The sequence below is a fragment of the Platichthys flesus genome, chromosome 9 (genome assembly GCF_949316205.1).
Source record: "Platichthys flesus chromosome 9, fPlaFle2.1, whole genome shotgun sequence".
Classification (NCBI taxonomy): domain Eukaryota; kingdom Metazoa; phylum Chordata; class Actinopteri; order Pleuronectiformes; family Pleuronectidae; genus Platichthys; species Platichthys flesus.
This window is the reverse complement of record NC_084953.1, coordinates 2,712,729-2,726,948: the sequence shown is the minus strand read 5'-3', so window position 1 is coordinate 2,726,948 and position 14,220 is coordinate 2,712,729. Positions and strand designations below refer to the sequence as shown.

Sequence of the window (14,220 nt, the reverse complement as noted above, 5' to 3'; positions counted from 1 at the left end):
CAAGTTTCTCCTCCCTGTGTTTCCTCCCCGGCGCGGAGGTCGAAGCCTTCACCTCCTACAGATAACGTGACATCATAATGTTACTGTATCCTCCCCCCCCCCGATACGCTCGGCTGTAAGTAATTACCTGGAGACACTGGTGTGTTCGAGTCTCTGGTGGAAACTGGAACCAGCCCTTTATGTGTGTGTCCGTGGGAAATGATTCAGTTATTCATCAGAGCTGCACCAGAATTCTCCATCTGTTTGACAGGTGGAGTGGAAAACAGGGACTTGTCACAAACTGGTTCTACTGGATGATTCATACCTTTCCTGGTATTGATCATGGTGGCGATGTCCGGAGGTGTCCGTCATATTATAGATTCTGCTCGGAGCTGGGAGGATCATATTTTTCTTCCACATTACTCTGTTTGAATTCTACATCCTGTGAAAACTGGATCTTTACAATATTTCTCGGTGTCAGGAGAATGTAACCTCACGGTCGACTGAGCAGAATGTCAGAGGAGCTTAGCTGTAAGCCAGGGACGCTGCTCTTTATACGATCCTGTGGACCAACTGGTATCTTCACTGTGAGCTCCTCCATGGATCATGGCTGTTGATCTATTGACTGATGCTGCGTGTGTGTGTGTGTGTGTGTGTGTGTTGCCACTGTGAGGACTTATTCCCATGCATCCTCTGCTTCTGTGGAGAAACGATAAAAAAAAACTCAAGATAATTCAAAACATATGGGAACAGAATGTTCAGCAATCAAGCCCTCGCTCCAATCGAAGCTCTCAGCAGCCAATTAGACGGGGCGGCGGCAGATGGCCGCGCGGCGAGGACATCTGGTTTTGAGGTTTTTCGCTGTCAGCGTGTCAATCATGTGATGCGCACACAAGTCTGAGGCTGTCAGAGTCGTCAGGGATGTGTCACGAGCACCGAGCATCACCGGGATGAGGGGAGACGGTGCAGGGGCCGGGTGAAGCGAGAGCTCCATCTAGTGATGTGGGGGGGTGATTCATCACCTTCTGACTGCAGCTCTGAGGCTGCTTCACATTCAGAGCTCGGTGCTGAATCCCAGAATGAGACTGAAATAAAGAACCATCAATTAATGTGGTTGTTGTGAAGCAAATTACAGCTTTTTATGAAGTTATACATGAAACTATAATCCTTTGGTTTAGTGGAATGAATACTTTAGTGCCTCACAGTATTCAGAACTTCTTTGAATCTGGAGTAAATCAACGAACCTGTAAAAATAGGTATGTTTATCTGTCTGTATCCAACAAGGAACCAAAACATGCAGATCCCTATGAAGGTTAGAAGAAATGTTTAAAAATGAGGTGATGAACAAAATTGACTTTAATCACATCTAAAAAAAATCTTCTTTGTTTGGTGATTGTGTTTGTTTTCCTTTTTACTGATCTTCAGACCGGATGGGAAGACAATAAATTAAGTCTTTGTAGAAACGGTCATAGGTGTAAAAAGTTACACTTTCATACATATATTGGTTTTGCTTTATTTATTTGGTCTATCTCAAATTAAAAGTCGGTTACCGTTATACATATTTTGATGTTTGTCATTATAATGCAGCATGATGTAATAAGATGCCTTTTTATCAATAAAGAGTGTATTGTGAAAGCACAGTGCTGGTTTTCATCTGACTCTGTCATTGCTTGGCTAAATATGTATACATATTTTGTTGTGTCCTGCAATATGATCTGTAAATACATCTTAAAAAAATGTAATTGTTTAAGCCACTTTATTAGAAGCATAACTCATTGTCCAATGAAATCATCAAGAGCTCTAATGGAGGGAGGTAAAAAAAAAAAAAATTTAAATCCACATCAAACTTCTTATCAGCTCGACACAGTGGGAGTTCTGTCTGCAGCCAAAAACACACACATGCTTATCTGAGCCTCACAAACTCGTCAGCCCCGCCTCCTCACACACACACATACACACATACACACACACACACACACTAGTTTCTAAGTCCGCTCCTCGTATGATTTGCCAGTGAGGCAGAGAAAAGACAGGAGATTGCAGGAAGAAGGCGTTTGGTCTGTGAAGCGTCAGGAATCGATGGATCTGTGCCGCCTTTGAACGCTCCCTGTGTCAGATGCCTCCTCAGTCGTGATGAGGAGGAGAGGATGAAGAGGTTAATTGAAATATAAAGCGAGGCTACAGGCAGGAAATTGAGTTTATTTGAGAGCAGAGCTGTTGAGGCAGTTGTGTCTTTGCTGTTTCTGTGAGATTGTTTATTTCTTTTTCGGGGGAAAGAGTTGATTGTGAGGCAGAAGTTCTACGGTGGCCTTGAGAGCTCAACACGCCACCCCTCCCACATGGCAAAGATGTTATGGCCCAGATTAGAACCACATCCACTCACCTCATCTGGCTCCTAACAAGGTCCAGATTAGTTTTGTGCTATTTGGGCCGAACTCAACATCTATCACATTGACCACTTCATAGATTACACCTGCAGCACCTCATTTGATTTGGGATATTTGAGCCACATCAGCTATTTTACAAGTTGGCTGCATTAGGCTCAATTCCATTTCGTCTGGGCCACAAGAAGACTGGGTCCTCGCCTGATGTGGCCAACATCTGGGCTGCTAGTTAGCCAGAGAATTTACCTTTTGGTCAAGATGTCCAAATGTTGAGTGACATTTTGCCTACCCTCTACAGTGGAGCCGTTGTACTAATGATGGGCTGTAAGTGAGCGATATATACCATCATGCATTGCACTTGCAAAGTTCCCTGGGAGAAAAATGGTGGAGAGTCTTTCGGCCGCTTAAGTATGAATTGTAGTGTTTGTGGTTCCGAAAACACATCGCATGGCAACAACACAAGTATTTCGTTGTGTTTAAGTGAGTTTCTGGGAGTATTTGTGTGTGTTTTCATGAAGTTTCGGTGCACTGAGCTCTGCGGGGGGGTCACCGCGCTGCTCCACATCAAATCCCTCAGGGTTTTCTTCTGAGGACGTTTCTTAGCTGATCCGGTGCAGGTGGTGGTGCCGCGAGCCTTCAGATGTCCTTCACCATGCTGAGCTCTTTTTGCTCCCACTGAGCACAGCTGTCACTTTCACACATTTACTGGCCGTTACCACCCACAGCCCCCCCCCCCCTCCTCTGTTTGAGTAGTGGTAAGTCTGTCTAACTCTCTCTTTACCTGCTGAACGTTCAGAAAGGATGGAGGCACAAAGGCCGGGCAGATATTTCCTTTGAGCAGAGACTGCAGGAGAGTATCACAGAGGAGAAAATGAGGTGGTGTGACTCCACGGAATGAGAATGTGGTCCATCTCTGTCCGCGGTGGATTAATAGGAGGGAGACGGCAGGTCAGAGATGATTAAGAGCGTAATAAGTCCGGTGCTCAGGTGATCCCGCAGCCGCCTGCAGAGCTGCGCCTTCATATTTAGCTTTGTCAGTTCCAGTTCTTAGTGGGAGAATAGGAAAAGAAAAATATTCTGTAAATAGAAACATAATAAAACACCTTCAGCTCTTTTTCACAGGAACAATGAGATGAACAAATGAAAAAAGAAATTGGTGTAAATGTAAGAATCTGCTCATACAGACACGCACATGGATTGAAACTGACCTTTTTATTTTTTAACCTTTTCATATCAACGTGCGGTGGTGATAACAACCGAAAAGAAAGAGAATACAACCGAACTAAACATTACAGCTGGTGAGAGCCCCGTCATGTCGAGTGTAAAGGTCAGACTGAGTGTTTCCGTGTCTGAAGCCACCGAACAACCATTATTTTTGAAAACCTGACAACACTAAACCAGAAATGCCGAATACATGAATAATGAGAAAAATACTTTCTTTGCTGCGACCTTGATATTCTGGAATTAAGTCGTGGAGCAGTTTGACAGTTTGAGCTGAGGCAGAGCTTTCTGTCGACTCCCCCCCACTGCTGATATATAATTCGCTGCTGGATATTTTAAATTACAGACTACAGTAATTCTCATCTCGGGGGAATGATTGCCTTGCTTATTTCTCTCCCTGGGAATTTAGGATCCACCGCAGAGTCCGAAAAAACTGACTTGAAAAGTTAGAGCGACTTCTTATTTGTAGCAGCTACAAAGACAAAATGCTGAATGTGGGATTAACTGAGCCGATAAAGGACTAAGGCTCCATATTTCTGTTTTACTTTTTTAAGCACCCTAAATCTAGCATTTCGTAAAACTTTATTTTGTATGTATTTATTATTAAATATAATTTCCTCCAGTAGAGTGCAGACCACTAAGGCCCAGCTGTCCCCTGATAAAACCATATTAAATTTCACTATAATATTTTATATTTTAAACTTTCAAAAACAAGTTTCACTAAGAGGTCGAATAAAGAAACAAGTAAACAAACATTAAGAAGAAGAAGCAAATGAAAAGGTTCTAAAATATAATTTCAAATCAAAGACAGCAAAACATTTCATAAAAAATCTATATCAAACACAGGAGATAAAATAATACAACACAATTTAAAAGTGATGGCAATAGAAAAGGACAAAACTAAACTAATAATAGCAATAACATGATTTAAATTAGATTTTCATTCAGCTCATACATTTCAGTATTTCCATTAAGATCCATAAATTATACTTTCAGAATCACTGGAAAAGATGAGCAACTTCCTCTGACAATGTTGAAACAAATTAGGGGAAATCAGTTCAGTAGTTTTTCCTAAATCCTGTTAATAATTCTCATGATGACACCTTTAAATAACGGTTTGATATGAGTTCATCTCCCCTCAGATGATGAATCCTGATTAAACATGAGGCCAAACGTTTGCCCAAATCACCCAGAATGCATCATTCCACCAAGTGTAAAGGAAATCAGTGTCGGTAGTTTTTGCGTGATCCTGCTAATTTACCATCGCAGATGAAAACACAACCTCCTCGGTGGAGGTAATAATCATTTCTTTCATGACATCAACAGTGTGATGACAGGACTACACACCACCATTCTGCCCCCCCACACACTCATACATATTCCCCTGCTTGACTTCCAGCCTCTTCCTCCGTATCTGCAGGAACGAGGGTGTTTTTGTATAGAGACGGAGCAGGAGACAGTATTTATTATAACCTGCTGGAGCCCCGGGGCCTCGCCACCTCATATTTCATCTTAATGTATCTTCACTCACAGCCTCCATTTTTTTCTTTTCCCTGAGTTCTCGGCTCCGTAGCGGTGGAACCTTGGGAGGAGGGGAACAACAATGGCAGAGCAGGTGACTCTGTGTTTGCGGTGCTTCTCACCTTGGCCTTATCTGGAGCTTCCATATCTCCACAGATTAAACTGCCTGAATGAGACTGTGCTCTCGCCAGACGTCCCCGGGGAGCCGGAGAGGAACGATGGCTTTCTGCTGGAGCGGGGAGTGCAGTGGTGGCGGCGGCAGGCTTTGCTCGGGACGCCATTGTGGGCCCTGCTGTACTGGATGGGTGGGCCCCACGGTGCTGCTCTGCACGTATGGGTTCTTCTCCATGATGAGGCCCATAGAACCCTTCTTGACGGACTTCCTCACAGGTTCCTACAAGAACCTCACCACAGAGCAGGTGAGGCCCCGGAGCTGTGGCACCAGACCTAACACACATCGCGTGACCAGAGTTAATAAACTGAATAATGTGCGTATGAATTCAAAGCATAAACAACACAACATATGGATGATACACTTTGACATTTAGACACAAATATATTTGATAATTATAACGTGTGTTCTCATGATTAATAACATTAGTTCCGAGCAGACGCTTGATATTTAAATAAATGTAAATTATACAGTATGTAAATGTCAGTATAATTATAATCAATTTTCCATTCCATTATGTGCCATTATGATTTATTAACACTCTTGTTTACCACCAGGAGGCAACTCAGTGTATGTGCGTTATTGTTTCTCATGCGTGCCGTAGCCGTGGGCTGTTTCCTGTGACCCGTGAGGAGGAGAGAGGCAAAAAGCAAAGTCGTAAAAGAAGCATCGTGCACAACCCAGAGTGGCTGTAACGCACATAAACCTGACAATTTAAAAACACTCTCTGCTTTATACTGTGGGATTTGGCTTTTATGCGTCTCTGGGAATCAGTGGCAGGAGATAAACAGGTATGAACACACAGGAGTGGAGGTAGTGCAGGGGGGGGGGGGTCGTTCAGAGACGTTTGTGAGACTCTGGTTTATAATTTGTCCCCCCCCCCCCATCGGATACACTTGGAACCAAATGACGCATCGTGAACCCAAGTGAACGATAAGAAACTTCTTTAGAGGCGTCTTGTGTGAACGTAAAGGTAATTCCACTCGTCACTCGTAAAGGGATTAACAATGTGAACTTCCATTCTCATAACCATTGGGTCATACAGGGGGCGCTAGTGAGGCAGCTGAATGAGTCCTGTGGAGCTGAGGCCTCAAAACGTTATATTTATAAACAGCATGCTCTGCGTTTCATACATATGTAGTTTACAAAGTGGAAACGTTCCTCGACAGATTCTCACATTATGGGATAGTTCTCACGGTTTGTGAGACATTTACAGACAGAGAGAGATTTCTGGGATTAATAGAAACAGTAAGAAGGATCCTTTCAGTCCTGGGTGAAGAAGCAGCATCACTACTGATCTGTTCTTCTGTCCAAAAGGAAAGATGTGCAAAATTAAAAAAGAATTTGCTTGATTCCATTAAGTCGTTTAAAGTACAGTAATCATGCTTAACATCTCATCTTGGAGGAATGATCCATATTGTAATATCCATTGCCTCACTTTATTCACTGATGTTTTCACACGTCTGCAGCCACTGAACTCTTCTGATGCTCAACCATGTAGGATATTAATTACTTCTTCCACTTGTGGTTCTGAATGGCTTCTCAGAGTTTTGTATGCTGCTGCAGAAATTAACTAAGTTTGTGAACAAAGTGCTGACTTCACAAATCAAACAAAGGGTTAGAAAAACGTGATGTGTTTCAGAGGTCTTAGGTGAATTCAGACTCAAACTGTTTTAATAGGTAGAATAACTACAATTCAGTCTTAACTTGAACTCTGGTTTGTTCTTGATATTTTTCTCAACTTTCTCTACATTTTCCTTCACATTGCAATGTTCAGCTCGTGCGAAGGAATCTGTGTTTCTGTGCACTTCAGCTATTTCAGGCCCACTCACATCTATTGTTTATCGATATACTGAGAATTATGTTTCCACAGATCGACCGGAGCAGAGCAGAGCAAAAAGTAAAACCACAACATCTGCGGCTCCACCGGGTCAAGAGGAGCGTTTGGCCTCATGGTCTCACGTTAAGAACCCAGAAGTCTGGATTTATCCTCAGAGGAGGAATCGATAGATATCTAACGAGGCATAATCATTAGAATTATCCCTGATATGTTTAATATCAGACAGTGTGGCCAGTCTAATGAAATATCACAGTCAAGATCACATTACAAATCGATGCCTTTATATTTTCACGTGTCATTTAATGTGTCGTGTTATGCCTCTTTGTTTCGGCTCAGTGTTATTGACTCGGGGGGGGGGGGGGGTGGGGGGATAAATCACAATGCATAAGATGATTGGCATGTTATTAAACTGCCTTTTGGTTATTTGGGCAATGACAGACTCCACTGTGACAGAAACTGTGACAACAATGAATTTCCTGAGAATCTAATTATTGAAGTTTTAATATCAAACGGTGAATATTTTACATATTTAGAGCATTAAGCTGCTTCTGCTGTCAATCATAAACATTAATCTGTATCCAAGAGTCACTGTCATCTTTGTTTCCTAATTCAGTCGAGGTCAAAATGGAACAAGAAACTGTTTAAAAGCAAAGTTTTGCTATAACTGGGTTAATTTGAATATTATGAAGGTTTTTCCTCAGGAACGAATGAGGTTGAATATAACCTCTGGTTCTCTTCTTTCACAATCATCTGGAATCCTTCCCTAAAAATAACGAGGTCTGTTTCCTCCTCTCGTCTCCAGGTGAGCAGACAGGTGTACCCTGTGTGGACCTACTCCAGCCTGGTCCTGCTCATCCCCGTCCTCCTGGTGACGGACGTCCTCAGGTACAAGCCCGTCATCATCCTCCAGGGCCTCACCTACGTGGCCGCCTTCCTGCTGGTGCTGGTGGGCTCGGGGGTCCGCTCGGCTCAGCTGGCCCTGTTCAGCTACAGCGTGGCCTCGGCGGGAGATGTGGCCTACTTCTCCTACATTTACGTGGTGGTTCCCACCAGCCGCTACCAGCAGGTGACCAGTTACGTGAGGGGGGCTTCCCTGCTGGGCTACGCCGTGGGCGGCTTCCTGGGTCAACTGATGGTGTCCCTGGGGGGCGTGTCCCTCTACTGCTTAGCTCTCGTGACTCTCGTCTCTGTCTCCATCGGACTCATAACCACCTTTTTCCTGCCCATGCCCAAAACCAGTATATTTCTAGACGGGACAGATTCCGTACCGCAGTGCCAGCCACAAGAGGGCGCTCACGACTTCTGCAAGAGGGCAAAGAAGGCTGCAGAGCACGTGGGAAGGATTGTCCAAAATCTCCTAAAGGACTGTAAGAAATGTTATTCCTCAGCGGCTCTGCTCTTCTTCTGCATATGGACGGCGACGGGGAGGTGCGGCTTCTACCAGGTGTCAGGCTACGTTCAGCTGCTCTGGGTTCAGATCCAACCGCAAAACGTCACCGCTTACAACGGAGGCGTGGACGCCATCGGCATGTTTTCAGGTGAGGGTTAGAAAACCACAAGGTGTTAGATATTAACCCCTCTTAGACGATTGTTGCGTATTCGACTCAAACCCCATTCCGGTCTTAAAGCCGTCGAGGTGACGATTGTGCCTGATGGTGCAAATACTCCACATACCAAGGAAGGTATTGGAAGCACTCTGCCGCCATCTAGTGGTCGAAGTGGAAGATACATACTAGCCCCTTGGGACTGTGCAGCAAAGTTACTTTGAGGTATTAAGCTGTATTTGTAATATTTTTATGATGGAACAGCAATGATTGCAAAGAAACATATTTTGTTATTCAATTTCAAGCAAAAGCAGCATCAATGTAATCATTTACATACCAAAATTTGTTAAATTTAGGTCATGCCACAGTATGCCTAATGTCGCTAATTTGCCTCATACCTAAATGTATATCTATTGTATATGCTATATTTAAATTAACAATCTCCACTTAATTTAGCATCTGTATGACAGGCCATGAACACAATAATATTTGTTTTATATAATTGGAAATAATTCAGGCAATAAGGGGTTAAAGAGGTAGATTTAGGGATGGCTCATCTGTCCAGCACCTTGTGTTTATCAATTTTGGAGTTAATCATTTCTGAATATCATGCAATCGAGCCAGAGACTTTCTCTATTATTGGTTTCTCCTTGAAATTGTACATAGTAATACAAGCCCAAAACATTTAAATCCTTAAACCTCTTTAAAAACCCAGAAAGGTTTCAGGTTGTTGTGATAGAAACATTGTCAGTGAAGCTCATGGCTGTTATTCACATTCTATTAGAAAAACCCTAATTGAATAAACAGACAGAAAAACAAAACACGATCCCTTCGGTCCATCAGTATTTCACGACGCCCCAAAGCATGGGAGACAATAGGAGCAGCATTAATTAGACCATTTAATTGCCCGCTCTCATCCCCAGATGGGTGAAGCAGCAGCTGCCTCCATCCAGTCGGAGCACTTTTATTGATTATAGCACAGATACATTCCTGCGTTCCCCAGGAACCAAAGGCAATTATTCTGTGTAAACCCCATCCAGCTGTTTGCCTTTCACTTGTAAATGTTCAGGCCCAACACGCAGTCGAGCTGTGCAGGGCCCGAGTGTCTGATATTTCCCCAAAGATCCTCGTTGTATTTTTCTGTGTTCCGCACTCTGCAAACATCCCCGAGGAAAATGTGAAACCCCTGGTGGAGAACCGATAGGGGGAAATATGAATATGGATTCCCCGGCATAATTTACAATATGAGTCACTATTTTTCCCATTCAGCACATTAATATGGAGCTTGAACACAACATTTTTAGCAGCTCATTAGTTTTATGATAAAAAGCGAACAGAGATATATTGTGTGGCACAGTTTGACTTTCAAGGAAAACGAGTTGCAGGAAACCTCGACCCATTTATTTATCTCTGTGTGAAAGAGTAAATATTCCAGTTATTTACACATCAAACATCTTTATCAGTCGGGGCTTAAAATGTCGGCTGCATCGTCTCCTCCATTGATGTCGGTCATAATCTGCAGATCTGAAATTAATTGTCCGATTGCCTCTCTTCTTGATGTTTGACTTGTGAGGTCACAGGAAGGTCACAGCTCAATGTTCAGAAGGTCAACACAAGCACAAAGGACATCTTCATGTTTCAGACATTAAACCAGGTTTTTTATTAACTTTATATCTGAAGTGATTAATAACTTATTTACGTTCAGATTCAGACCAGATATTGTTGATCTTACTTTAAAAGAATCTTCTCCCTATTGACTTGAAAAATGGGAGCGAATATAACTATTAACTTTATATATTTAATTCTTAGTATTACAAATAAAATGTGTTAATTGAATTTGTTCCATCTTGGAAATCACAAGTCTTTCAAAGTTTTAGCATTTTAAGTGAAATAAGTTTGTTCTCATTGAACTGCTAAACAGCAAAACCATAATGACACCATGTTCTTGAACATAACAGTATAATTTGTTGGTGTCTTATTAAAAATTAATTTTAGGATTATTGTTTTAGCCTATTTATTTATTCGCAAATCTGAATTTATGAAAACACCACTTAGCCTAACATACATGTTTTTTAAAGAAACAAATTTTACTTTTAGGTCCTTGAAATTCAAAGTATACCAAAGACCTCATTGCAGTATTGACCATAAATCCATAAACTTGTTTTTTTTAGTTAACTTGTAGTAATTTTCAGTTTAATGTTGTCTATTCAGGAATGAAAGTGTTTTTTTATGAACACTTATTGTGATATTTCCATTTCAATGAACGAAAAAATGAAACAAAGTGAGCTGAACAAAGTCAAGTTTAATTTAGTGCGTTACTTACATTACACGAGTTGAACCAGCTGGACAGTGAGAAGTAAGTTGTGCACACTAAAGTAACGTAAGTACTCGCAGGTATCACAGTGTATTTAACATGCAGTCCTGCAGTGTGCACCCCCCCCTATTGATCCCTCTTGGTGAAGTGGCCCAGCCGCTTCCTGCTGACCTCACTAAGCCTCCGATAGACACCACTGGAAACTGCTCTAATTATTTGGTCTCCATTTGACCCCCCCCTCTGCTAATCAGAGCCCGGGGACTGATTAACTTCTTCTTAAACACACACGGGGGGGGGGGGGGATCTAGATGCCGGGCGCTTCGTGCTGAGCGACCACAAACGGGTCAGGGACGAAAAGGAAAAGTACACATTTAATAGAGTGGAGCAATTATCCTCTCTTTATTCTGCAGTGGATAAAGAGTTGGGGGGGAGCGGCTCCTCGCCTGCAGGGTATTAGTGATGAGTCTCCTTATTTACACACTGGGATTTCAACTTTAGCAATTACAGGAGGTTTGACACAGCAGAGGGAGGAATGTGCAGCATCGAGGGAAGAGCAACGTGAGGTGATGGAGAGAATACACCAGGGGAGGACAAGGAGGACAAAGGAGGACGAGAGAGAGTCGTGAGATAATCAATAGTTTCTCCCCAGTTTTCTATTCGTCCGTCCAGTGGGGACAAACGTCTCCTCACGAGGACCAAGTGTGATGTGAAAGAGCTGCACTGCGCCATCCTGTGGCTGGAATTAGAAACTTCATTTTCCAAAAGTGCTCAGAGATGAAGCAGTGAATCGTATTAATAAGAAAATCTATAAACCGGACATTTCTCAAAAAAGCTTCTAAATACAAACAATAAATCAGCTTCATCTTTTGTAAAGAACTTTTCATGCAAACGATAAAACACAAAGTACTTTACAGAATAAACAGGCAGGTAAACAAAAACAGATACAAAATAAAATACTAAAAGAGATGAGGAGAAAATATGAAATAGCAAAATAATAAATAAATAAATATAAAATAAAAGATAATACAATGATATATCTGTAAAACGCTCAAGATGAATAATTATAGAAATAAAATTCAACTACAAAGTCAGTTCTTGAACCTGATTTTAAATGAGGAACACTAATCTTGAATTCCTGCCCTGATGTTGTATTTCGCCACAAGAAATATCCTAAAATCAAACTTGAGGTCATGTTTGGCCACCTTGACCTTTGACCTTTGACTAATCAGTTAACCTTTGAGTCAAACTGAACATTTGTACTAAATTTGAAACATTCCCTCAAGGCGTCCTGGAGATATCAGGAATTAGACAAACACAGGAGTCCTAAAAGAGGGTTGAGTTTCAGGAATGAATCCAGATGAGCCAGATGTGAAGTTTCCTTCCAACCTGAACAAACAGTTAGTGATCTGGTCTCTGAGGCGGTTCTGTGGCGTTTCCCTGCAGGAGCTGCAGCCGCGGTCGCTGTGGGCCACGTGTCCCTGGAGTGGTCCGTGTGGGGGGAGCTGATCCTGGGGGGGTTCACGCTCCTGATCGCCGCCGCTGTTTTCCTGATGGAGCTGACCCACAACATCTGGATCAGCTACGCGTGTTACATCATCTTCAAAACCGTTTACATGCAGCTCGTCACCATCTGCACGTGAGAACACAAGAAGGTCACATCAGAGCTCAGAAGCTGCACCGGGGCCCAGCAGCCCCTCTAACCCTGTGAGGCCCCCGGTGACTTCACTCAGTCCTGAAAACAAATCTGTCAATGTTCGGGCCACATTTACTTTGTGAATATTAATTAGCCTTGAAATGCTATTGGATAATAGATGTATAACCTTGTTTAATTGTGGATATGTCAACATTCAATTAAGTAAAATGGCGAATTTAGCCGTTTTCAGACAACACATCGTGAGGATGTTTAGATTGGAACAATTCTGGAATCTGAATCTAGAGATGCAGGAGTTTTGGCTTCACCTTTTTGTTTAAATGGTGCTTTTTAACATCTGGATTTCTCAGATAATAATTAATGGATCGTAATAAAAGTAAAAAAATCTGGATCTAGTGAATTTAAATTTGGTTTCATGAGGAGGCTGTTAGGATTTGGTGGAGCTCTGAGCTCATTCTTGTTTTCTAACATGTTAAAATCAAACTAATTACTGAAGGAACTCCGGTGAAGCATCTCCTGTCTGTTCAGTTTTCAGATCGCCCAGGCCCTGAACAGGAAGCGCTACGCCCTGGTGTTCGGCGTGAACAGTTTCGTTGGCACCGTCCTGCAGAGCGTCCTCACCGCCATCGTCATCAACACCAAGTCCCTGCATCTCTCCATCACCTCCCAGGTAAACACGTAGAAGTGGCTTCACGACGGATGAGTATTTGAAAATGAAGCCGTTTGAGAAGCCAGAGCAAAAGAAAGTATTCTGAGGAATAAAGTCGTCTTCCCTTTTTTTTCCAGTTTTTCATCTACGCCTCGTACTTTGCAGCCATGTCCCTGGTGTTCACGCTCAGAGGTTTGTACACCGCGCTCCACAGGAGACGGGCGGCTGTGGGCGAGCAGCCGGAGAGAGACACCGACCTGCCACGGTCCTCCAACCTGTGAACACAAAGATTCCCTCTCACTCACATGTCTTCAGTGATCATTAAGATAACAACCAATAACCTATCAATCAATTGAGGTGTTCAAGATTATCCATCCACCTCAAAAGGACAGTTTGTTAAATCCTGCTGATCACAGGTGGGCGACCTACACAGGATGTGCAGTGCCCACATGTAGCCACTAGAGAGCGGTACCTGCACAATGTAAACTACAGCACTACATGGAAGCTGTTTTCTGGAGAAACATTTTTATTATGATGTATGTATGTTTACGTGTTTACATGTTTTACGGTAAATCTGGCTGTGATGTGGTGATAAGGACGTCCAGACTGGAAATCAGGATTTTAATGGTTTTTAACATTTACCTCTGGTTTGTTTTCTCCAGATTATTTGTAATCAACAATGTGAAAAAAGATTTCTTTCTTGTTTGTTTGTTGATTGATAAACAAAGTGGAAGATGGCTGCAGCACAGCTCATAGACACCGCCTCCTCTATGTTAGCAGAAGGGACATGGACCAAACTAAAAAACATAAAAGTACAATAAATTAAAAATAAACATTACCCAAATGTGATTTCTTTCAGTTTTGTGTTCTTATCTTTCACTGATCTTCAACGTGTCATGATTCCAGACACACACAGTGTTTTCAGCCCTGTCCCTCGTTTGTAAC

At 42.5% G+C, this 14,220-nt stretch overlaps 1 protein-coding gene across 1 annotated transcript; it reads left to right on the top strand.

Annotated features, from left to right (window-relative positions):
- The first annotated feature begins 5,323 nt into the window (after window positions 1-5,323).
- LOC133960782 (thiamine transporter 1-like) lies at window positions 5,324-13,865 on the top strand. The gene is made up of 5 exons (XM_062395621.1): window positions 5,324-5,524; window positions 7,920-8,655; window positions 12,419-12,611; window positions 13,155-13,296; window positions 13,413-13,865. Exons 1-5 carry the CDS (start codon window positions 5,324-5,326, stop codon window positions 13,554-13,556), a joined length of 1,416 nt encoding a protein of 471 aa, XP_062251605.1. The 3' UTR covers window positions 13,557-13,865.
- The last annotated feature ends 355 nt before the right edge of the window (window positions 13,866-14,220 follow it).

What these genes read in the sequence shown, in the direction of transcription:
- LOC133960782 (XM_062395621.1), top strand. Translation starts at nt 5,324, where the DNA reads ATGGCTTTCTGCTGGAGCGGGGAGTGCAGTGGTGGCGGCGGCAGGCTT. An exon ending in AGAACCTCACCACAGAGCAG is followed by an intron (nt 5,525 to 7,919) that starts GTGAGGCCCCGG and finishes TCTCGTCTCCAG; the next exon opens with GTGAGCAGACAGGTGTACCC. An exon ending in ATCTCTCCATCACCTCCCAG is followed by an intron (nt 13,297 to 13,412) that starts GTAAACACGTAG and finishes TTTTTTTTCCAG; the next exon opens with TTTTTCATCTACGCCTCGTA.